At 38.3% G+C, this 23,866-nt stretch overlaps 2 protein-coding genes and 1 pseudogene across 4 annotated transcripts in view; 2 read left to right on the top strand and 1 right to left on the bottom strand.

Annotated features, from left to right (window-relative positions):
• LOC138374859 (UDP-glucuronosyltransferase 2B4-like) overlaps positions 1-23,866 on the top strand; it is a 68,222-nt gene that overhangs the window by 9,385 nt on the left and 34,971 nt on the right. The gene's annotated exons all lie outside the window — the stretch shown is intronic.
• Positions 180-12,179, top strand: LOC138374860 (UDP-glucuronosyltransferase 2B4-like). 3 transcript variants are annotated; one of them, XM_069458067.1, is made up of 7 exons: positions 180-497; positions 852-943; positions 2,615-2,763; positions 4,132-4,263; positions 6,289-6,376; positions 7,278-7,497; positions 11,690-12,179. In XM_069458067.1, the coding sequence occupies exons 1-7, from the start codon at positions 220-222 to the stop codon at positions 11,967-11,969; spliced, it is 1,239 nt and encodes a 412-aa protein (XP_069314168.1). In that variant the 5' UTR covers positions 180-219; the 3' UTR covers positions 11,970-12,179. The 3 variants fall into 3 exon arrangements, with proteins under 3 accessions (XP_069314168.1, XP_069314166.1, XP_069314167.1); XM_069458065.1 differs by having other exon boundaries at positions 180-943; XM_069458066.1 differs by lacking the exon at positions 852-943 and having other exon boundaries at positions 180-676; positions 2,600-2,763.
• LOC138374975 (AMMECR1-like protein) lies at positions 13,964-22,426 on the bottom strand (annotated as a pseudogene).

Raw genomic sequence — 23,866 nt, forward strand, 5'->3', positions numbered from 1 at the left:
TACAAACATAAAGGGGACATTAAACACACTTGAGTAAATATGAAGTCATCTACCTTTGGTATGTCCACTTGCCAACCACATGCTCAGACTGTTCAGTTAATGCACTTACTTTTAAGCGTAAGAGTTAAATTTTAACTTGATTGATTTGTGCTTGGATATAAGTATGAGAAAGGGCAGAAGAGAACAGCAGTTTTAAAAGAAGCATTGCCCTGCACCAGGATGGCTCTGCGATGGACTTCTCTTCTTCTGCTGATGCAACTGAGTGGTTACTTTAGCTCTGGGACTTGTGGAAAGGTGCTGGTGTGGCCCACAGAATACAGCCACTGGATGAATATGAAGACAATCCTGGATGAACTTGTCCAGAGAGGACATGAGGTGACTGTACTGGCATCTTCAACGTCCGTTGTTATTGATCCCAGCAAAACATCTGCTATTAAATATGAAGTCTATCCTACATCTTTAAGTAAAGATGACTTTGATGGTTTTTTAATGAGACTGCTCCATAGAGTAATATATGATCTTCCAAAAGACACATTTTGGTCACATGTTTCACAAATGGAAGAAATTATGTTGGGATTTTCTGAAGTTATGAGAAAGCTTTGTAAAGATGCAGTTTTAAACAAGAAACTTATGACAAAGCTACAAGAATCAAAGTTTGATGTCCTTCTTGCAGATGGCGTTGGTTTCTGTGCTGACCTGCTGGCTGAGATACTTAAAACACCCCTTGTGTATAGTCTCCGCTTCTCTCCTGGCTACACATTTGAGAGGCATGGTGGAGGACTTCTATTCCCTCCTTCCTATGTACCTGCAGATATGTCAGAATTAACTGATCAAATGACATTCATGGACAGGGTAAAAAATATGATATATGTGCTTTATTATGACTTTTGGTTCCAAATATGTGATATGAAGAAGTGGGATCAGTTGTACCTTGAAGTACTAGGTGAGTCATGTCTTTAATTGGTGGTTATTAATTCCTACCTTTCCTTGTACCTTGGAAGGTGAGCTTGTATGAATATGAAGTCAGAAGACTATTTGTTTCGTAAATGCAATTATAAAATGATAATACAGATGATCTATCAATCTCACAAATATTCTGGAAAGATTATATGATCAGTTAGAACTTTGTAGCCATAATTTATATAGGACACTCCATAAAGTCATAAATGTACAAATTTAACCAGTTAGTATTTTTTAAACAATCTCATATCTACTATACTATACATTATTTTCATGTCTAATACAAGTTAATAGACACATCAAGAAACACCTTGATGAAGACAGATGTGTAGATTGAGGAGTTATTCACTTGTCTAGCACAACCATCAATGTAGCATTGAAGAACTTGTTTCTCCTTGTGAACCTTATTTTCCTTATTTAGAAATTAAAATATTTTTCTATATAACCAGAAGAATTCCTTCACAGTTGAGAGACAGGTCTATCTCAGAAGTGGACATCTAAAATTTGAGGTTTCCAACATTTCTATGTTCCTTCACTAAGGGCTTAGAGATTATCTGTTTCAAGGTCTAAAATCTTACTGATGTGTGAACATCCAAGTTTGTGTCTATATTTTATTAAATTATGTAACTACATTAAGTAAAATATGAGCCAAATGAAGAGGTAGCAAAAGCTATCCATTTCTATAATTTTTGAAAATTTCTAGCTGTTCTTTGTAAATATATTTATTATTAGTACTATTTTTTCTTTTTTTTCTTTTTTCTTTTTTTTTTTTTTTTTTTTGAGACAGAGTCTCACTCTGTCGCCTGGGCTAGAGTGCTGTGGCGTCAGCCTAGCTCACAGCAGATGCAAACTCCTGGGCTCAAGTGATATTCCTGCCTCAGCCTCCCAAGTAGCTGGGGCCACAGGCACTTGCTATCATGCTGGGCTAATTTTTTCTATTTTTAGTAGAAACGGGGTCTTGCTCTTGCTCAGGCTGGTCTCAAAATCCTGAGCTCAAGCAATCGTCCTGCTTCAGCCTCCCAGAGTGCTAGGATTACAGGTGTGAGCCACCATGCCTGGCCAAATATATTTATTATTAAAATACTAATATTATTAAGATCTTCACATGAACCAAAAAGTAGTAGTAGGTACTAGGATTTCAACCATTTATTCAAAAAACTCTTGATACACTTGGAGAAGCAAAGATCATGAGACTAGCTTCATAAATTGTAGAAATTAAACTGAGTACTTATTAGAAGGAATTTTTTATGGGTTTGGTGGGATTAATTCACAGAGGAACTCAAAGACTTGCTTAAATATATATTTGCTACTACTTCAGCTTTAGAGAATAAACAAATGACTGGGTAATTCCATAGTGGCTTATACTAATAATTATTGATGATTGTGAATATACTGATCTGAGGTTAGAGACATATCTCCTCTAAAATTCTCTTGATACTTTGCTTTCCTTGTACACACATATGAGCAACATATATAGTACATAGGAATTAAACTATTCCTGTATCTTGACTTGTGTAGGTATTTGTTTCATCAAAGTTCAAACACTTTATATATCTTTGGCTACATTATTGCAACTTCATTCAGGAAATTACTTTTATATTCTCATGACAATTCTTTTGTGTCATCTTTGTTTTCTTTTCTTTCTTCCCTTCAGGCAGACCCACTACGTTCTATGAGACAATGAAGAAAGCTGATATGTGGCTTATTCGAAACTATTGGGATTTTGATTTTCCTCGCCCGTTCTTACCAAATTTTCATTTCATTGGAGGACACCATTGCAAACCTGCCAAACCCCTGCCTAAGGTGAACAATATATTCCTATTTGTTTTGTTTTGTTTATTTAAGTGTTGAGGCTCTTCACCATTATATTAGCTTAAAAGGAACACCGTTCCTCACCAATATAAAGGTGTTCCCAAAATATTGACAGCAAAAGTTAATGTTTACTTATTTCACTGCAGCATTTACATCATTCCTCACTGAAATCTCAGAGTTTTACCTCTTAAAGTATAAAAGGGATGATTTACCTTCTCAGAGCAGGTGTTTCCTGCCTTAGGCCAAGTCTATAGGTTAACTCAATAAAGCTCCCCAGGGAAACTTTTTTCCCAACATCATAATTGCCTATTAGAGAAGCAAAGAGAAAATGTACAGTGCATATATAACATAGACCAAATAAATTCTACAACATGTATTGAAAAGTAACCTTAGAGTTAATCTGCAAAAGAATTCTGCCAGCATATAAAATAATACTCCTTATGATGGAACATAAGAACCAAATATATTTTACTTTAATATCATACTTTTAAGACTAAAGAAAAAGCAAGCTTTTTTAGTGCACTATTATATGGTCTTTTTTTGTCTACCTTTTTATTAGGACAAACATAAAATTGAAATCTTATTCATAGATAAAACCCAATATTTATGTTGAATGCAAATTGCTTATGTTAACTTTCACAAGGGACAAAAGGAGAGGTAAGATTAAGGAAAATTCTGTTCAATTTATCCCTATTAATAAATTTCCCCATTTTCTTTAAGGGAAGATGATAGTGCCAGTAAGAGAGGGAAGAGAGTAGGAGAAGGAAGACAAGTAAGGAACAGGACAACTGGTAGTAAAATAGTGACAATTACTAATAACAAAATAAATAAAATAAAATAAAATCATCCCAACTCTTAGTAAGATTTCCTCCTTGTCATAATCAGAGAATGATTCTAATGGCTCCAAACTAAAAAAATTCTATAGAAAAATGCCTGAAATGAACAATAGTAATTTAGAACTTCAACCATACAGAATCAAAGCCAAGTGAAGCTGCCTTTAATAATCTATATTAGTAAATATAATAATATAAATGAAGAGTCTGGGTATAATATTTTCTAACACTCTCTCTCCAAACTACATTGTAATACCTCTACTTTATTTCTTCCTCCCACACACATACATAGATACATACACATGCAAACACATATTTGCACAAATATCCATAATAGAAGACATCTATCTCGTAATACACATTTCTTTACAAATAAAGTTAGTGATTAGCTCAGTTAAAAATAGCTCTTACTGTAATAATTCTTGATATTACTTGGTTTTCTTTTTTTAGATGTTTTTAACAATCTTTTCAAATATGTTTCTTATACTGGTACCCATTTGTGATGGAACACATTCTTTCTTCACAGGAGATGGAAGACTTCGTTCAGAGCTCTGGAGAAAACGGTGTTGTAGTGTTTTCTCTGGGGTCCATGATCAGTAACATGACAGAAGAAAGGGCCAACGTGATTGCTGCAGCCCTTGCCCAGATCCCACAAAAGGTTAGATAAAGTGCCTGATGGTGGACAGCTACTGAATCACTCCGTTAAACGTAAAGAGTACAGCTGCAGAAATTTTCTGTCCAAAGGGCTAACTGTTAGGATAGCTCTACTTATCTCAGATATCAGCTCAAAAAACGAAAATATAGATGAAAAATGCTACAATAGTAAAGAGGAGGCTTTTAACTTATAATAAGTTTGACATTAACAGTGTGATCATAACAAATACACTGCAGAGGTGCAGTGAAGTTTTGGTATTACCAGGGTATTGAAAGCATGTGCACAGAAATCACCAAATTCTGCCCTGCCATTTGATGCTATTACTAACAGACTTCCTGAGGGCACAGTATACACTACAGATATTATCAGAAAGGACTTAAATTTTAGTGAATGTCTGCACTAGCACAATAACAATAAGCAGGTATTGAAAAAAGTCTGCAATGCATTGCAGTTTAGGCTTCCTATACGATCTGACCTTTTGTAACTCCTGTAAATTTGGCATGAGGCTATTTGGTGAACTGTTCAGGGTGTTATTCAGAGAAAGGATCATTGGGCTGAGAAATCACTACTCCAGGTATCCACCTAGCCAAGTAGATTTAGAAAAGAGAAAACCTTGCTTGCCTTTCTTGCCTGGGCCCTGATCTAATGAAAAGATGCAGATAGGATCTTGCTCTTAGGGCAGAACCTGTGCATTACAAAATGTAGCCCCACAAAGACTCTGATCTCACTACTGGATTAACAGCCCTTCTGTTGAGGAAGGAGAATGGAATAAAGAAAGGAGTCAATCAGAATGAAGCCACGAATGGGAAGAGGTTCAGATGCCGCTTCCGTAAAATAGAATAAGAACTTATTTTCTAATATAGAGAATATACTTGTAGTCTATGTGTATTTGTGAATTACTTTTTAGTTTTCTCTCTGACATAGACTTCTCCTAATGACCTGTGCTACTTTTCTGCTAAAATCTCTAAATTATTCTCATGCTCACATACCAGGTAGAAGGTAAACACTTCTAAATTAAACTCTAGTTTATGAGGATTGCCTGGGAATTCTGCAATCACTGGCTTATTTTGGTACTGGGCATGGCAATGGTTAGCTATAGCAGACCATAGGAATCACTGCTGTAGCCTATCATCTAAGTGTCAATGATCTATTAAGCAAAATCTAGCAAAATACAATTTTAGACTTTTTCAACAGCTGTGTTGTTACTCATATATTGCCCACTGTCTCTATTTTCCTACATTCATTGAATGTCCAAAACTAGAAATAGTGTTAATACTCTGAGTTTTTGTCAAAAATTCCCACTTAAAGTTTTTCTTGGAAGAAGTGTTAACAACTTCTAACAGTAGTCATGCATGGTACCAATGCAGCACTGGTAACTTTCTCACACATAGCTCATCTTATAGATTTTTCTGTAAGTCAGATAATGTCAAACTGTAAAGAAATCACTTATATAACAAATATATATAAATTAACTTCTAATCATATCTCTCAAATGCTTGAAGTGATAGATACCACAATTAGCATGATTAGATTATTACACATTATATTCCTGTATGAAGACATCACATGTACCTCATACATATGTACAACTATTATGTGTCCAAGATAATTAAAAATAAAACATTTAAAAGAGGAAATAAAAAGATTATTATTAAATTTAGAAGATGACAGCTAGTATAAAATACATAAACAAATGAAAAGATCATTACTGATTAATGTTTTTTATATTAGAATTATATTTACTGTCAGTTTCTTAAATACTTGAATTTACCATTAAAAATATAATTTTTCTACATTACTTAGAATTCTTCTATGCAAAATTGATTATAACACTATGCATTTGAAATCTGGTTATGCTATTTACCTCAGAGTTTCAGAAGTTCTCATTACTTAACCGCCTTGTTCTCATTTCTTCATCATTTATATGGAGGGGATTTAACAAGATGGATGATAACTCCTTTAGAGTTTTACTGTGCCATAACTTTGGAGTTCCACCCATGGAGCAAGGTATTTTCTTTACCGTAACAGGTTCTATGGAGATTTGATGGCAAGAAGCCAGATACCTTAGGACCCAATACTCAGCTGTACAAGTGGTTGCCCCAGAATGACCTTCTTGGTAAGACACTGCAGAAAAAATACTGAATATATGACTAACAGCCAATTAGAGTGATAGTAGGTCAACAGCAACTAAATAGTGAATATTTATTTCAGAAAACTCCGATATAAAACCTAAGTATTTTATGTTTATTTTCTAGCCCTAGCAGGAAAGAATAAAGTATATCAGTTGGCATTTTGTTACATACACACATATTATTTATGTCCATAAATAAAGTGTTAATATCTTTATTTCAGGTGTAATTGCCTCTCAGTTAATTTTTTAATAGCTTCCTGGGTTGTCTGTCTCCTATTTCTAGAATGTTACCCCATCCTTCTCCCTATAGTAGGTTTATTTCACGTGACACTGAAAAATAACAGTTCCCCTTCTATTACTGCTGACTGCATTTTCTGTGGGACTAAATCCCCAGTCCTTATTACAATGTGATAACAGCTCCACAGTGAAGTGTGGTCTGTCCTTCGTCTGATTTCAGCACTGCTCCCATCACACTCTCTGCTGCCTTGGACACCTGACATGTCACACTCAGTGACTGCACTGTTTCTTTAAGAGAACATGTTCTTATATGACTAACCTTTTTCTTTACTTTTTCTTTTTCTTTTTATATTATTTGTACATTTTCTTTATCCAGAATGCACTTTTTCATTTGTCCACCTGGAAATCTTGCATTCATTTTTCCATTCTGCAGTGACACACCATTTCTTCCATGCAGCCTTCACTTACCTCGCCAGCAAAAGTAGGTGCTTCTTCCTCTGAATTTGAATGCAATTTCAGGGAAGTTTCATGGGTATTCTAATGTGTTATCTAGAAAACATTGCCCCTCTCAGTGTCCTATATTGTGCATTTCTCATTTTATTCCTCAGACTTATAATGAATAATTTTGCTGAAATTCACCTAATTCTAGGTCATCCAAAAACCAAGGCTTTTATAACTCATGCTGGAGCCAATGGTGTCTATGAGGCCATCTACCACGGGGTCCCTATGGTGGGCATTCCTTTGTTTGCGGATCAATCACACAACATTGCTCGCATGAAGGCCAAGGGAGCAGCTGTTAGAGTGGACTTCAACACACTGTCAAGTACAGATTTGCTCAATGCTTTGAAGACAGTCATTAATGACCCTATGTGAGTATAGTAATTCTTTTAATAAGTGGTATTTATAGATATGTTCTCTCGTCAACAAGGAAGATGAGATTCATCCCTTCCATTAGTTGATTAACTTTGAAAGAATTTAAACATTTTAAGCAAAATGGAATCTTATTTTTCACCAGTTATTTCACAGTTGCATTGAACTCTATAAATTTAATGGGTAACCAATTAGTGCAAAAATGTTCTACAAAAAAATAATTTCAGATATATAGATAAGTATAAAAAAGATGAATTTTAAAAAATAAGACAGAATTCACAATTCAAAGGAGTAATGAACTTAGAAATATGATACAATATTTTAATTCAATTCCTACAATTTCTGAATGTATTACTTCTTATTTAAAAATTTACTTTTATATTATCATTATTTTAATACATTTGATAACGAGATATAATTTACAATGCATAAAATTCCCACCTATTACAGTATAAATTTAAATATTTTTAGTATGTTTACAGCGTTTTGAAACCATCACCATAATATAATTTTAGGACATTTTTATCATCCCAAAATAAACTTCATAAGGCATAGATATCTTTTCCCATAAGCCCCTAACCTTAGGGAAATACCAATTTTTTTCTCTATGAATTACCCTCTTTAGAAATCTGCTATAAATGGAATCATATAATTTATAATGTTTTATAAATAGCTTTTTTCATTAGGCATAAATTTTTTTCATTTTATCCATGTGGCTGCATGTATCAGTATTTTATTCCTTTTTTTTTTTTTTTTTTTGAGACAGAGTCTCCCTTTGTTGCCCGGGCTAGAGTGAGTGCCATGGCATCAGCCTAGCTCACAGCAACCTCAAACTCCTGGGCTTAAGTGATCCTCCTGCCTCAGCCTCCCGGGTAGCTGGGGCTACAGGCATGTGCCACCATGCCCGGCTAATATTTTCTATATATATTTTAGTTGGCCAGGTAATTTCTTTCTATTTTTAGTAGAGATGGGGTCTCGCTCTTGCTCAGGCTGGTCTCGAACTCCTGACCTTGAGCAATCCACCCGCCTCGGCCTCCCAGAGTGCTAGGATTACAGGCGTGAGCCACCGTGCCCCACCTTATTCCCTTTTATTGCTGTATAATAATATTCTTTAGTATATGAATATACCATAATTAATCCATCCATTTATCAGCTCATGGACATTTTGTTTGCAATTATGAACATCATTATACATGTTTTATACATGTTTTTTCATGAATATATGTTTTTATATTATGAAGGTAGATGTTATTAGTGGAATTGTTGGGCCCTATGGTAATTTTTGTTTATGAAAACTTGCCAAATTGTTCTGCAACACACATGCACCATTTTTTATTACTACCAGCAGAATAGGAGGGTTTCAATTCCTTCATAGTGTTCCCATTACTTATCATCTATCTTTTTATTACTGCCATTGTACTGGTGTAAAGTAGTCTCTCATTACTCTTTATCTGTATTTCCCTTATGGCTAAGTGCTTCAAGTGCTTATTAGTTATTCACATATCTTCTTTGGAAAACATTCTATTTCAATCTTTTGAACATTTTGTTATTTTTAAATTTATTTTATTAATGGTTTATAATAATACTTTATATATTATGGTTACAATTTCTTATCAGATACATGATTTTCAAATATTTTCTTCCATTCTGGATGGGTTGATTGTTATACATTTTTGATGATATACTTTGAAGCATGAATTTTTAATTTTGGTAAAATAAATCTTTAATAATTGTTTCCATATGCCACAGGAAATAATTTGTAAATTGCTATGTCTAGACCAGCTATTATCAATTCAGCATTTACTACTACTATCAATAATATTGCTATATAAGGAGGTATCACACGAAGAAATACTTGAAAGATATTTTATTGAGGAAAAATAGTAGAAGAATAAATGATAAAAACACTTTAAAAGAAGGCAGGAAAAACTAGAAAATAAACATGAAATGGGTTGGAAAAATAGAAGAGAAAATACAGAATGAGATATTAGATATAAATGTAAATATACCAGTACTTATATGAAATCTAAACAAAGAAAGGCAAAATAATGATTAAGGACACAAAGCATTTGAAGAACACAGTTTAAAAATGTATCTATTCACATAGGATATATGTATAGATATTTATGTATAGCATATACATTTACAATATGTGTATATATACACACACATGTGCTTATGTGTATATATGTGTATATGTACACGTGTGTGTGCTTATGTATATAAAGTGGAAATGCACATTTGTCAAGACTATACAGAATAGTTACCTATATTGACCACATAATGGGTTATAAATCACGACTAGGTAAATTTTAAAAGATTGAAAATCATAACAATATATGGTCTAGCCATACTATACATAAGTTAGAAATAACAAAGTTCCTTTTAATGAGGTAACTTGATTATTTCTAAGTTATGCATATGCAATGTAGATCAACCTTGAAAATGCTAAGTAAAAGAAGCCAGACACAAAGGTCACTTTTGTTTGATTCTATTTATATGAAATACACAAAAGAGATAAATCCATAGAGAAGGACACACATTGCTGACTGCCGGGGACAGGAGCTGGGAACAATGGGGGGAAACTGCTTCATGAGTAAGAGGTTTTACTTTGGAGTGATGGAAAGGTTTTGAAACTATGTAGAGATGGTGGTTGGACAACATTGTGACTATAATAAATGCCACTAAATTGTTCACTTTAAAAAAAAAGAAATAAAGAAATGATCATTTAAAATTTTACATTTTAATAGTTAAAAATACATTTCAATAAAATTCACAGTCAACAAAAAATCATAATTACACATGCAGCCTCATCTCAACAATTCTGCTCCCAAATATATAAGAAGCAGAAATGTGTAAATACATAAACCTGGGGATATGTATGCTAGAATGTTTATACCAGAATTATTAGTAGTATCCAAAAGTGTTAACATCACAAATGTCTATCAATCATCATATGAAGAGATAATCTGTAGCATTTGTCAATCAATGGGATACTACACAGCAATGAAATTAACAAACAACTGCTATACAAAAGGCAGACACAAATAAAGATACACTAAATGACTTAATTATATAAATATATATAAATAAAAAAGCTAATCTATGGTGTTAGAACTCAGGATAATACTTAATTTGTGGATGGGGGTAGTGACTAAAATGGTCTATGAAAAGGGGATACTACTAGGCAAGTGTGATCGTGTATCATGATCTGAGTAATAGGTCCATTGGCGACTTCATAATAATTTTTCAGTTAATTTTTAGCAGTTGAGCTTTTTACTTAGAGTATGTACATTTATCTTACGTATTTCATACTTAACAGTTTATTTGAGAAGATATACAACATATTTTAAAATTCTAAGATCAAATAGAAAAATAAGAACACTAAAAAAGAGGAAATCCTAAGGGTGCTACCATACCAGGAAAATCCTCTCTGTGAGATAACATTTAAGAGGAAGCCTCAAAAAGAGATAGAAGCAAACCTCTTTTGTTTCAAGGAAGAATGCACCAAGACAGGTAGAGAGGGGACAAAAAATTTAAAGATTCTAAGGTGAGAACACATGTGGCAGCTTAAAGAAAAACAGAAGAGCAGCTTTCCTAGAAAAGAATGTTCATGAGGCAAGTGTTAGGAGTAGAGTATGTAGTGACTGAGGATGTAGGGTCCTGTAGACCAAAGAAGAGATTCTCTCTGTGATGAGAATCCAGATGGAAATCTTAGGGAGTGTCATGATATGACACTTGTTTCACAGAAATTCATTTTGGGTACTGGGTGGGAAGCAGAGAGTAGAAGACAGAAGAGTAGAATAGAAACAGAGAGACTTCTCAGAAGGCATTTCAGCCACCCTGACACAATGCCCTTTTGAAAACACCCAGATGATCATTCTCAGCCTTTCCACTAGCTTACTTACAGAGCTTAGAATGGTTCGTAATATTTCTTCTGCTAGAAAGATATTAACTTTCCTGCCTGACCTCCCATTTTCCCTTTAAAAAATATATTTAATGATAAAATTCCAATTTAAAGATCAAGCTGTCTATAATGACTCATAATGAAATATTCAAGTTCTATCTCAATTTTGTGACATTTCCTTTGAATCATTTGTATAACACTTTTCAAAAACCTTTCATGAATTTGATATGTTTAGCCAGTAAACTTAATTTCAGTGTTGCAATCTCTATGTTTTCTTTTTCTAGGTATAAAAATAATGCTATGAAATTATCAAGAATTCATCACGATCAGCCCATGAAGCCTCTAGACCGAGCAATCTTCTGGATCGAGTTTGTCATGCGCCACAAAGGAGCCAAACACCTTCGGGTCGCAGCCCATGACCTCACGTGGTTCCAGTACCACTCTCTGGATGTGATTGGGTTCCTGCTGGCCTGTGTGGCAACTGCTATATTCATCTTCACAAAGTGTTGTCTGTTTATTTGGCGGATGTTTGCTATAGCAGGAAAGAAGGAAAAAAGGGAATAATTAGATTTGGGCTTGAAACTGTAATTGCTGCTAGATTGGAGTCCTTCAGTTTATTCGAGCAAGAAGAGGTTGTGATGTAAGATTCCCTTCCTCCTGTGGCAACTTGATTTTTCACAATTTAGTTTGTCAAATCAAAATGTGTTTACAAAAAATTTGATACTTGTTTAAAAATGAGAAATATTTTATGGTGAAGAGGAAAGAAAAACTGGGGGGAAATAAAAAAAAAATAAACACAATATAGGTCTATATAGACATGTACTATTCCAATTTAGAAATTGCTGTATGGAATTTCTTCGTATATCAAAATTCAATTTGTTTTATCATCATTGTTAAGTGAATAGTGAAAATATTAAATGGATAGAAAAGAGAAAACAGAATTCCTCTGCTTAAAAGTCCCTGGGGATGTTTGCCTGAAAAGAAAACCAGCTTCGAGATCCCAGATCCTCTCCCCTCATGATGTGTACTCCTAAAACCCACCCCAACCGCTTGCTTGTACATTTATGCTTCTGAGAATCTAGATCCAGCCATAGGCACTGCTACTAGGAGAGGAGTGAGGTAGAAGCCGGGTGGTGAGAAAGAGGTCTCTCTTTTCACATCTGGGTGCAGTGAGGACTTCAGGACCTACTTTGGGCATCTCCATCCCATTCCTCAGCAAGCTACACCACAGAGTTCTATTCAACACCATGACACTCAAGGCAGGAAGAGTGCCAGAAAAATCCAACTTAAAGTGGGATGCAAATTAAAACCTTCACGGCTTGTTGAGCAATCAAATCCATAATGCCATCCAAAGGGCTTTCAATCTTGATGTGGGTCTTCATTCAGAAGCCTTGAAGTGTTAGGTAGATAGTGAGGGATTCCGGATCTCCTAGGAACGAAAGTGGGTGCTATTGCCCCCATCTTGGTCCTGCTCAACCCTGATTCTCCATACCTGGAGGAGGAGGGAATACCCCATGAATCTGCCAATCAGAACTTGGTGCGTCAGCTGTAAAATTATGCAGAGGACTCTCTAGCCCACAGGTCAAGCCACACGGGTACCATAAAGTCGGGAAAATGACCTAGATCCTGCATGCATAGTTAAGGCTCAGGTCATGTGACTCCCAACTGTCTAATTAAAGTGGTTCCTTGATGATGGTGATCTCTGAACCACAAGGGAGGTCCCTATCTGCACAGTATAAAATAGGACACAGACCATAGCCAAGATCTCTCTCTCTCTTTGCCCTTCCTTTTGACTGCCCTGTTGTGACAAAGGGTCCAGTAGTCATCCATAGCATTTGTACCATGCTTTGTATACATATATCATGCTCTTGCCCTATAATCCTGTCTTTCTCTCCTCAATAAACCTCATTTTCATGCTTGGGTAACTTTGGCGTGTCTGGTCTTTCTTCGACCACAGGTGTGCCGACAACTGATGGTCTCAGACTGAAACCCAACAGAAGGACTCACGATGTCCACGTCCAATCCTAACATGGCATTCACTTGTGAAGCATGGAGGTTGTATTCAACATTTGTTATGTGATAAACTAGAAATTTTTTAAGAAAGAATTTAATACAACCCCAAAATATTTCTTATTGGTCTTTGTTGTCCAGACTGCCAGGGCAATACACCTACTTGATCTGAGGAGGCTGTAGAGTGTGTGTGAATTAAGCCTTCATGGATCATCCATTCCAGCTTACAGCACGTCACCAACACACATGTGACAACCCAACAAGGGGCTTCTGGACCCACATAATAATTCCCACTAATCATGCAGGAAGCCCAACCCAATGGAAGTGCATATGGAGGAAAGCCTGAGATAAGACTTTGGCCCTTCCAGTTCTATTTTATTGAATGTAAGCTCACCCCCCTCAGTCAGTGAGAGGCTGACTTGTCAAGGGAAGCTAGCATCATAAAATGGTACATAATAGAAGTAACCGAACCAAGAAGAGGAGACATTTGCTTCAATGATGTCATAGCCACTGGTGGCCACTAGGGAGTCGGACTGGTTATTCCTGCGTCAGGAGTAATGATTGTATAGGAGCAGGGCATCAAGAGTGTCATTCCAGAAACAGTGCTGTGGAGAAGAAATATACCCTAAGTAATTGATTTTTACCTTCTCACTTTGGTACCTGGTAAGTTTGATTTGTTTTTGTTTTTTTCTGAATTCACTGGTAATTGGCTCCTTTAAGTCACCTTTCCTGAACAAAGAGTCTGTTGTCTGGATCTGATCCCAATCTTCTTCCTTAGCAACTTCAGGTAAATATAAAGCTGTAGTCAGACACTTTTTCATTGATGAATTCAATTTGAATTTCATGGATCTCAGCTTCCCAGTCCACGTAATCACCAGCATCCTTAAAGTTAGTAAGGAGGGAGACAGAGCAGACAACTTAGGCAGACCCTCTTGTTTTGTTTTTTTTTTTTTTCTTTCCTTTTTTTTTTTTTTTTTATTTCATCATGTTATGGGGGATACAGAATTTCAGGTTACATACGTTGCTCCTGTTCCGCCTTTCCCCCCAAGCCAGAGCTCCAGATGTGTCTGTTCCCCAGGTCGTGCGCATTGCACCCATCATGTAGGTATATATCCCTCCCTTCCCCACCCCCCCCCTTCCCGAGTCAGCACCTTCAAGTGTTACCACTCCCCAAACGGTGCACAATGCACTCATTGTGTAGGCATACCCCCATCCCCTCCCCCGCCCCCCACCTCAGTCTGACATCCAATTGGTGTTGTTCCCAGATGTGTATTTAGGTGATGATCAGGGGAACCAATTTTCTGGTGAGTACATGTGATGCTTGTTTTTCCATTCTTGGGATACTTCACTTAATATAATGGGTTCCAGTTCTCTCCAGGAGAACCATAGAGATGTCGTATCTTCATCATTCCTTATAGCTGAGTAATATTCCATGGTATACATATACCACAGCTTACTAATCCAATCATGTATTGATGGGCATTTGGGTTGCTTCCACATCTTTGCTATTGTGAATTGTGGTGCTATAAACATTTGGGTACATGTGTCTTTGTTAAAGAATGACCTTTTTTCCTTTGGGTATATGCCCAGTAGTGGGATTGCTGGGTCAAATGGCAGGTCTACTTGAATCTGTTTAAGATACCTCCATAATGCTTTCCACAGGGGTTGCACTAGTTTGCAGTCCCACCAGCAGTGTATGAGTGTTCCTGTCTCTCCACACCCACGCCAACATGTGTTGTTTTGGGATTTTTTGATAAAGGCCATTCTCACTGGGGTTAAGTGATATCTCATTGTGGTTTTGATTTGCATTTCTCTGATGATTAGGGATGTTGAGCATTTTTTCATATGTTTGTTAGACATTCTTATATCTTCTTTCGAGAAGTTTCTATTCATGTCATTTGCCCACTTTTTGATAGGGTTACTTGATTTTTTCTTGCTGATTTTCCTGAGTTCTAAATAGATTCTTGTTATCAGTCCTTTATCTGATGTGTAGTATGCAAAAATTTTTTCCCATTCTGTAGGTGGTCTGTTTATTCTCTGGACTGTTTCTTTGGCTGTGCAGAAGCTTTTTAATTTAATCATGTCCCATTCATTGATTTTTGTTGCTGCTGTGATTGCCTTGGGGGTCTTCTTCATAAATTCTTTGCCTAGGCCAATGTCTGTAAGAGTCTTTCCTACATTTTCTTCTAGGATTCTGATTGTATCACGCCTAAGGTTTAAGTCTGTTATCCACCGTGATTTGATTTTTGTGAGAGGTGAAAGCTGTGGGTCCTGTTTCAGTCTTCTACAAGTGGCTAACCAATTCTCCCAGCACCATTTATTGAATAGGGATTCTTGTCCCCAGAGTATATTCTTTCCTGCTTTGTCAAAAATTAGGTGACTATATGAGGATGGTTCTATATTTGGATTTTCTGTTGTGTTCCACTGGTCTGTGTCCCTGTACTTGTGCCAGTACCAGGCTGTTTTAAGAACCACGGCCTTGTAGTATAGTTTGAGGTCTGGCAAATTAATACCTCCCATTTTGTTTTTGTTGCTTAAAATTGCTTTTGCTATACGGGGTCTTCTCTGGTTCCATACAAAGTGTATAATTATTTTCTCTACATCTGTGAAGAATGATGTTGGTAATTTAATAGGGATTGCATTGAATCTGTAGATCACTTTGGGTAGTATAGACATTTTAACAATGTTGATTCTTCCGATCCACGAGCATGGTATATTTTTCCATCTATTTGCAAGTTCTGCTATTTCTTTTCTCAGTGTTTCATAGTTTTCCTTATAGAGGTCCTTTACCTCTTTAGTTAGGTATATGCCTAGATATTTTATTTTCTTTGTTGCTATTTTGAAGGGTATTGAGTCTTTAATTTGGTTTTCTGATTGACTGTTGTTGGCATATATAAATGCCTCTGATTTGTGTATATTAATTTTGTAGCCAGAGACTTTGCTATATTCGTTAATCAATTCCAGGAGTCTCATGGTTGAATCCTGGGGGTTTTCCAGATATAGCATCATATCGTCAGCAAAAAGTGAGAGTTTGATCTCTTCCTTCCCTATTTGGACTCCCTTGATTTTGCTCTCTTGCCTGATAGCTCTCGCAAGGACTTCCAATACTATGTTGAAAAGTAATGGGGACAGTGGGCAGTCCTGTCTGGTTCCAGTTCTAAGTGGGGGTGCTTTCAATTTTTCCCCATTCAGAATGATGTTGGCTGTGGGTCTGTCATATATGGCTCGTATCATTTTTAGGTAGGTTCCATCTACGCCTATTTTGTTAAGCGTTTTTATCATAAAAGAGTGTTGAATTTTGTCAAATGCTTTTTCTGCATCTAATGAGAGTATCATATGGTTTTTGGTTTTGCTTCTATTTATGTGGTGAATTACATTTATAGATTTACGTATGTTGAACCACCCCTGCATCTCGGGGATGAAGCCCACTTGGTCGTGGTGGATTATTTTTTTGATAAGTACTTGGATTCGATTTGCTAGTATTTTATTGAACATTTTTGCATCTATATTCATGAGAGAAATTGGTCTGTAGTTCTCTATTTTTGTTGCGTCCTTTCCTGGTTTTGGTATCAATGTTATATTGGCTTGGTAGAACGTGTTGGGGAGAATTCCATCCTTCTCAATATTGGAGAATAGTTTATGTAGGATGGGCACCAGTTCTTCTTTGTATGTATGGTAAAATTCAGGTGTGAACCCATCTGGACCAGGGCTTTTCTTTTTGGGAAGGTTTTTTATTGCTGTTTCGATTTCAGTTCTTGATATTGGTCTGTTCAGGTACTCTATTTCTTCCTGGTTGAGCCTGGGAAGACTATGTGTTTCTAAAAATTTGTCCATTTCCTCCGCATTCTCCAGTTTGTGTGCATAAAGATTTTTGTAGAATTCATAGATGATATCTTGTATCTCTGTAGCATCGGTTGTGATTTCTCCTTTCATGTTCCTAATGGAGGTTATTAGAGATTTTACTTTTGTGCTCTTGGTTAGTTTAGCCAGAGGTGTGTCTATTTTGTTTATCTTTTCAAAGAACCAACTTTTTGTTTTATTAATTTCCCTTATAGTTTCTTTGTTGTCCTTTTCATTTAATTCTGATTTGATCTTAGTAATTTCTCGCCTTCTGCTGGGTTTGGGGTCGTTCTGTTCTTCTTTCTCCAGCTCTTTGAGTCTATTCGTTAGGTTGTCTATTTGCATGTTTTCTGTCTTTTGGATATAGGCATTTATGGATATGAATTTCCCTCTCAGGACTGCTTTAGCTGCGTCCCATAGATTTTGATAAGTTGTATCTCCATTGTCATTTAATTCAAAGAAACTTTTGATTTCCATCTTGATTTCTTCCTTTATAGAATAATTATTCAGGAGAAAGTTATTTAGCTTCCATGACTTTGAGTAAGAGTGAGGGTTTCTGTTTGTGATCATTGTTACTTTTATTCCACTGTGATCTGAGAAGATGCATGGTATAATTTCTATTTTTTTGAATTTTTTAAGACATGCTTTATGTCCTAGGACATGGTCAATCTTAGAGAATGTCCCATGAGCTGATGAGAAAAATGTATATTCTGTGGACTTTGGGTGGAATGTCCTATAGATGTCAGCCATGCCCATTTGTTCTAGCATTCTATTTAGGTCCATTATGTCTTTGTTTATTTTCTGTTTAGAGGATCTGTCCTGTACTGTCAGTGGGGTGTTAAAGTCTCCAGCTATTACAGTATTATTATCTATCATCTGGTTCAGATCTAGTAGGGTTTGCTTTATGAATCTAGGTGCACCTAGGTTGGGTGCATATATATTGAGTATAGTCATGGCTTCTTGTTGAATTGTGCCCTTGACCAGTATGTAGTAGCCATCTTTGTCTTTTATTATTTTTGTTGGTTTGAAAGCTAAGTTATTGGAAATTAAGATTGCCACACCAGCTTTCTTTTCGTTACCGTTTGCTTGAAATACTGATTTCCATCCTTTTGCTTTCAGTCTAAATGCATCTTTGCTCGTTAGGTGGGTTTCTTGAAGACAGCAGATACTTGGCTTGTGCTTTTTTATCCATTGGGACAGTCTATGTCTCTTGAGCGGGGAGTTCAAGCCATTCACATTTATTGAGAAAACTGATAAGTGAGACAGTTTTTTGTTCAGCTTGTTGGGTAGAACTTCATTGCAATGTTTTCTCTCCTGAGCCATTGTGGTATCTGGAATTTCATCTTTAGCTCTTGAGTAGTTTTACATTCGTGGATCTTTCTTGTGCTGATCCGTGTGTAACTCTCTTTTGAGTACTTCTTGTAGGGCTGGTCTTGTCTTGGTGAATTCCCTCAACCTTTGTTTATCTGAGAATGTCTTGATTTCTCCTTCGTATAGAAAACTTAGCTTAGCTGGGTACAAGATTCTAGGCTGGGCATTATTCTGTTTCAGAAGCGTGAAAATGGGGCCCCAACCTCTTCTTGCTTGTAAGGTTTCAGCTGAGAAATCTGGCGTAATTCTGATGGGTTTTCCTTTGTAAGTTACCTGTTTCTTTCTCCTTACAGCTCGGAGAAGGGACTCTTTAGTGGATATTTTGGTCAGCCTGATGACTACGTGGCGTGGTGTTTTCCTATTTGCTATGAATCTCCCAGGGGTCCTTTGAGCTTCTTGAATCTGTATGTCTAGACTATTGGCAAGGCCTGGAAAATTTTCCTCGATTATGTCTTCAAATAGCTTGTCCAACCCTTGCTTATTGTCTTCTTCACCCTCAGGAATGCCAATAACTCTCAAGTTAGGTTTCTTCACATAATCCCACATTTCTTGAAGACTCAGATCATTTCTCTTACTTTTTTGATCTATCTCTGTGACTGACTTATTTAGTTGGAAGGAGTTATCTTCAATTTCTGAGATTCTTTCCTCTGTTTGATCTACCCCGCTTTTGAGACTTTCCACAGTGTTTTGTAGCTCTCTGAGTGAATTCTTCATTTCTAGGAGTTCAGTTTGGTTTTTCTTCAATATTTCAATTTCTTTAGTGAATTTTTCCTCCAAATCCTGTATTTTTTTTGCATTTTCCTTGTGTTGTTTTTCCATTGATTCTTGTATATTATTCAGCTTGTTTATGATCCATAATTGGAATTCTTCCTGTGACATGTTGGTGTTTTGAGTCTGGTTTGTGTCAAATGGTTGAGAGCTGGTATTTCTCTTTGGGGATGAGCTTTCTGTTTGATTCTTTGTGCTTCCTGTGTTTTTTCGCTGGGCCCTTCCCATCTAGATTAATCGTTGGATCTTTTCTTATAGATTTAGTCTGGTTAACAGCACTCTCTGTGCTCTATTCTTAGGCTGTGGAGCAGTCTAGGTATATTGCTTCCTTTGGCAAGAGGGGAAGACTGTTGTGAATTGTTTAGAAATTTTTCTATTTCAGTTGGGGGACTGCTTCTGATGGGTCCAATCCTAGAGGATTGGAGTGATCCAAGACTGCTTTGGCGAGTTAGGACACCGTGTTGTAGTTTTTCAGAAGGCAGGCAGGGTCCACACTAGTAGTGGACCAAAATTCTGTTTGTTTGTTTGTTTCCCTTTGGTTCTTCCTCTATAGGGGTGGTTTCTGTCTCTATCTGCAGGAAAGATACTAGCTGTGGGGAGTGGATGGTGCCCTCGCTCGCTCAGCGCCCCAGTTGCCGCAACTCCCACGGGCAAAATTCTGCCTTGGCCCAATGTCCCCAGGGACCAGGCTCCACACTCTCACTTCTGGAGAAGTAGTCAATGTTTAGACATGGGTGGGGTCCCTATATAAGGTCTGTGGACCAGGGGAGGGGGCCGTCCAGGGAGCCTCTTGGCACCCTATTGCTCCGCAGTGACTTGGCTGTGGGCCCCAAGATGGCGATTGCGCACCCGCAGATCGCCGGCATTGGAAGTGACTACTCAGGTTCCGGTATGTACCAGAGACAGGGGCCTGGCCCGTTCCCAAGCTCACCGTGGGTTCCCAGTTAGAAGGCAAAAAGAGAGAAGAAATAAAGAAAAAGAAAAAAGAAAAGAAAAGAAAAAGAAAAAAAAAAAGGAAGAGAAAAGAAAGAACAGAAGGAGAAGAAAAAGAAAGAGAAAAGAAAAGGAGAAGAGAAGAGGGAAAAAAAGGAAAGAGAGAAAAGAAAAAACAAAACCAAAAAAAAAAAAAAACCACAAAAGAAGCAAAATAAAACAAAACAAAACAAAGAAAAAACAAAAACCAAACTAACAAATAACACAAAGAGACCTAACCCAGAAACAGCAAAAACACAAACACAAAAGAACAAAAACAAAGCTACACAGCACCACAGCACATCGCTAAACGAAGGGATACACAATTCTGAAGTATACAGTTCAGCGGCTCAATGATTGTGTTTTTGTGCCTTAGCGCAGCTCCGCCCCTTCACGCCCGTTCCGTTGGGTCCCGAGCGGCAACTCAATGTTTATTTTACATCTTAGCGCAGCTCCGCCCCTTCACACCCGCTCCGTTGGGTCCCCAGCGGCAACTCAATGTTTATTTTACGTCTTAGCGCAGCTCCGCCCCTTCACGCCCGCTCCGTTGGGTCCCCAGCAGCAACTCAATGTTTATTTTACGTCTTAGCGCAGCTCCACCCCTTCACGCCGAGCACCTCCCGGCGGAGATGGCGCGGGCCCAAAGACCAGCGGAGGGCGCCGGGGAGAGAGAGCTGCTCGGCACCTTATGGCTCCCGAGCAGTTCCGCCTTTGCTTTCAAGATGGCGCCCGCAGCGCTCCGGGGTTGGAGGGGGACCGGCTCCCCGGCAGGCAGAGACCAGAGACTGCCACTGCCGGGGGGGTTGGCGGGCAAAGCCGCCGGGGGCCACCGGCTGAAGAACCACCGACAAAAGTAGCGCAGAGGTACAGCGCAATTCGCTGATCGGGGATCCTTCGTGCCCCTCCCCCCTGGCACAGGTCCGTCCCTTCTCGCCAAGGACTGTCTCAGCCGAGACTTCCCAGGTTCCAAGCTATTCTCCCGAAAAAGCCTCCTGTCTGCAATGCCCTACGTCTCCCTCGGTGATTCTGCTCTGGTTTGCGAGGGGGTCTCCAAGCAATTGGGGGTGGAGGTCAGTGAGGAGCGCAAGCCGCTTTTCCTAAAGACTGCCCCCGCCCCACCTGGGGGCGGGCGCAGCTGCCTGCGCTCCGCTGGCTACTGTCTGTTCCGCGCCTTCCGCAGAGTTCCGCGATCTTAATTTCTGTTCACCTCAGACCTCACTTGCTCTGTTTGTCCCACGCTGATTCTCCGTGGATTCACACCGCTGTTCCTGTGTGGGAGCGGTCCTCTAGCATTGTGGCAGGTCCGGATCCACGGTTTCTCGCCGGAGCGCAGATCCAAGCAGTCACCGCCACTCCGCCATCTTCATTTCTCCGCAGACCCTCTTGAATGAGGAAGGGGAATCAGCTTTCCTTAAGTGCACTGGTTAACATGTATTGCCTGTGTCCTGAATGAAGACGATGGTTAAGAAGATCCCAATGCAGCCAGGAAGGCTCCTGTCCCTCCCTGTGTTCCGTGTCACAAATAGTGGACAGGGGTCCAATGGAAGTTATGGCTGGGGGAAGCTGTAGAGATAACAGTGGAGTATGTCGAAGCACTAGCAGCACTTTTCTGTAATCATCCCCAGATTCTTAGTAGTGTTGGCAGCTCCTTTGGGCCAAGTAGAGGGCTCAAACATACTGATGCTGGATTCCTTCCTATGACCAAAGAGTTTTCAGGTCCCAGAGTTAAGTCTGATACATTCTCTCATCCACTGCTGCTCTCCACATGCTGGTGCTTTTGAAGACGTCCTGAACTAGAGCCAGGGACAGTTGTCCACTGGTTCCCATGACTGTGTGTTGCACTTCCAGATAATTTGGGCTTCTTGACCCTGCAACAACCTGCTGCCAACCTGGGCTCCAGTGGAGGAACACGACGTCTTTTTCCCATCTTGATTCCATGCTCAAGGTCTAGAATGCTGCATAACCTGAAAGTAGAAAGTTTGTGTTGCCAGAGGAATAGCTACAACAGTAGAGGGAGCTATTTTTTCTCTGGAATGAAGTTTCTTCCTTCTGATTCCATTCTTTCTTCGGTACGTTTTCTTCTGGCCCAGATAGGGCTGAGGCAGACAGGACCTCTTGCACTTTGCCTCCTACTCTTCCTGCTTCATGGAGTCATGTGCCTGGGTGGGGGCTCCAGTGAAAAGCAGGCCCATGGGTGGAGCCTGGTGAAGAAGGCTGACTGGCAGAGGAGAAAGTGGCCCATTTAAACCAATTTAAAGTATACAATTCAATGGAATTTAATACTTATATAATGTTATGTAACATCTAGGTCCAGAGCATTCTTACCACAACGTTAAACCATCACTTAATATTTCTCTTTCCTTGTAGGGGCTGGGCCTAGAAGAGAGGATGGATGCAAAGAACGTGAGCAACGTGAATGAAAGTTCAGGTGAAAATGCCTGCAGGAAGCTGCTTGTTTGCTGAGTGCAAAGGTCAGCTGAAAACAGCTGACCTAGCTGGGAAGAAAGCATGGGATGGTAGAACCTGAGGGTCAGGCAAAAACTCCTGCCCAAAGCTGCTTGTTTGCTGAGTGCAAAGGTCAGCTAAAAACAGCTGACCTGCATGGAAGTTGTTATTGGACACTGGCTCTGAACTCCCATTAATTTAAGGAGAACCCAAAGGTCACTGTGGCCCACCAGTGAGATAGGGATTTAGGAAAGCCAGGTTACCAATGGAGTGGGCCTGCTGTGTCCTAGAACCCATCCTAGGATGGGTTTGTCTCCCTTGTTCAGGAAAGCATAATTGAAATGCATATACCCAGAAGCTGGCAGAGTTCCCACTCTGGTTTCTTAACCTAAGCAATAAGGGCTATAAATGTGGAGAAAAACAAGTAGAAGCCACTATAACTGTCTCTATATAGGAAAATAATAAACCAAAACAATACCACATTTTTGGAGGTATGGTCGAAGTGCCACATTAAGGGCATAAAGTATGTAGAGGTAGTGATTTCAACACATCCTCATTCATTCACCTATTTTGACTGTGCAGAAGACAAATAGCTCTTGGAGAAAAATATTGGATTATCATAAATTTAACCAGGTGGTGACTTCAATTGAAGCTGATGTGCCAGATGTAGTGTTATTTACTAAGAATTATAATGTACCACGCATTATCTGATATGCAAGTATTGATCTGAAAAATATTATTTTTCTTGATACCCATTAGTAAAGACTATGAGAAGTAATTTTCTGTCATCTGGAAAAACCAGGTATACACCTTCACTGTCTTACCTCAGGAATAGATCAACTCTGCAGCCCTAATTTCCAATTTATATCGCAGTAATGTTGATTGACTTTCTGTTCCAAAAGGCATCACAGTGGTCCATTACATTGATGATATTATGCTGACTGGACCTAGTGAGCAAAAGGTAGCAGCTACTCTGGACATATAGGTAAGATATTCGAGAGCTAAAAGGTGGGATATAAATTTACCAAAAACTCAGGAGTCCTCCTCCTCAGTGA

The sequence above is a fragment of the Eulemur rufifrons genome, chromosome 24, assembly GCF_041146395.1.
Source record: "Eulemur rufifrons isolate Redbay chromosome 24, OSU_ERuf_1, whole genome shotgun sequence".
Taxonomy (NCBI): Eukaryota; Metazoa; Chordata; class Mammalia; order Primates; family Lemuridae; genus Eulemur; species Eulemur rufifrons.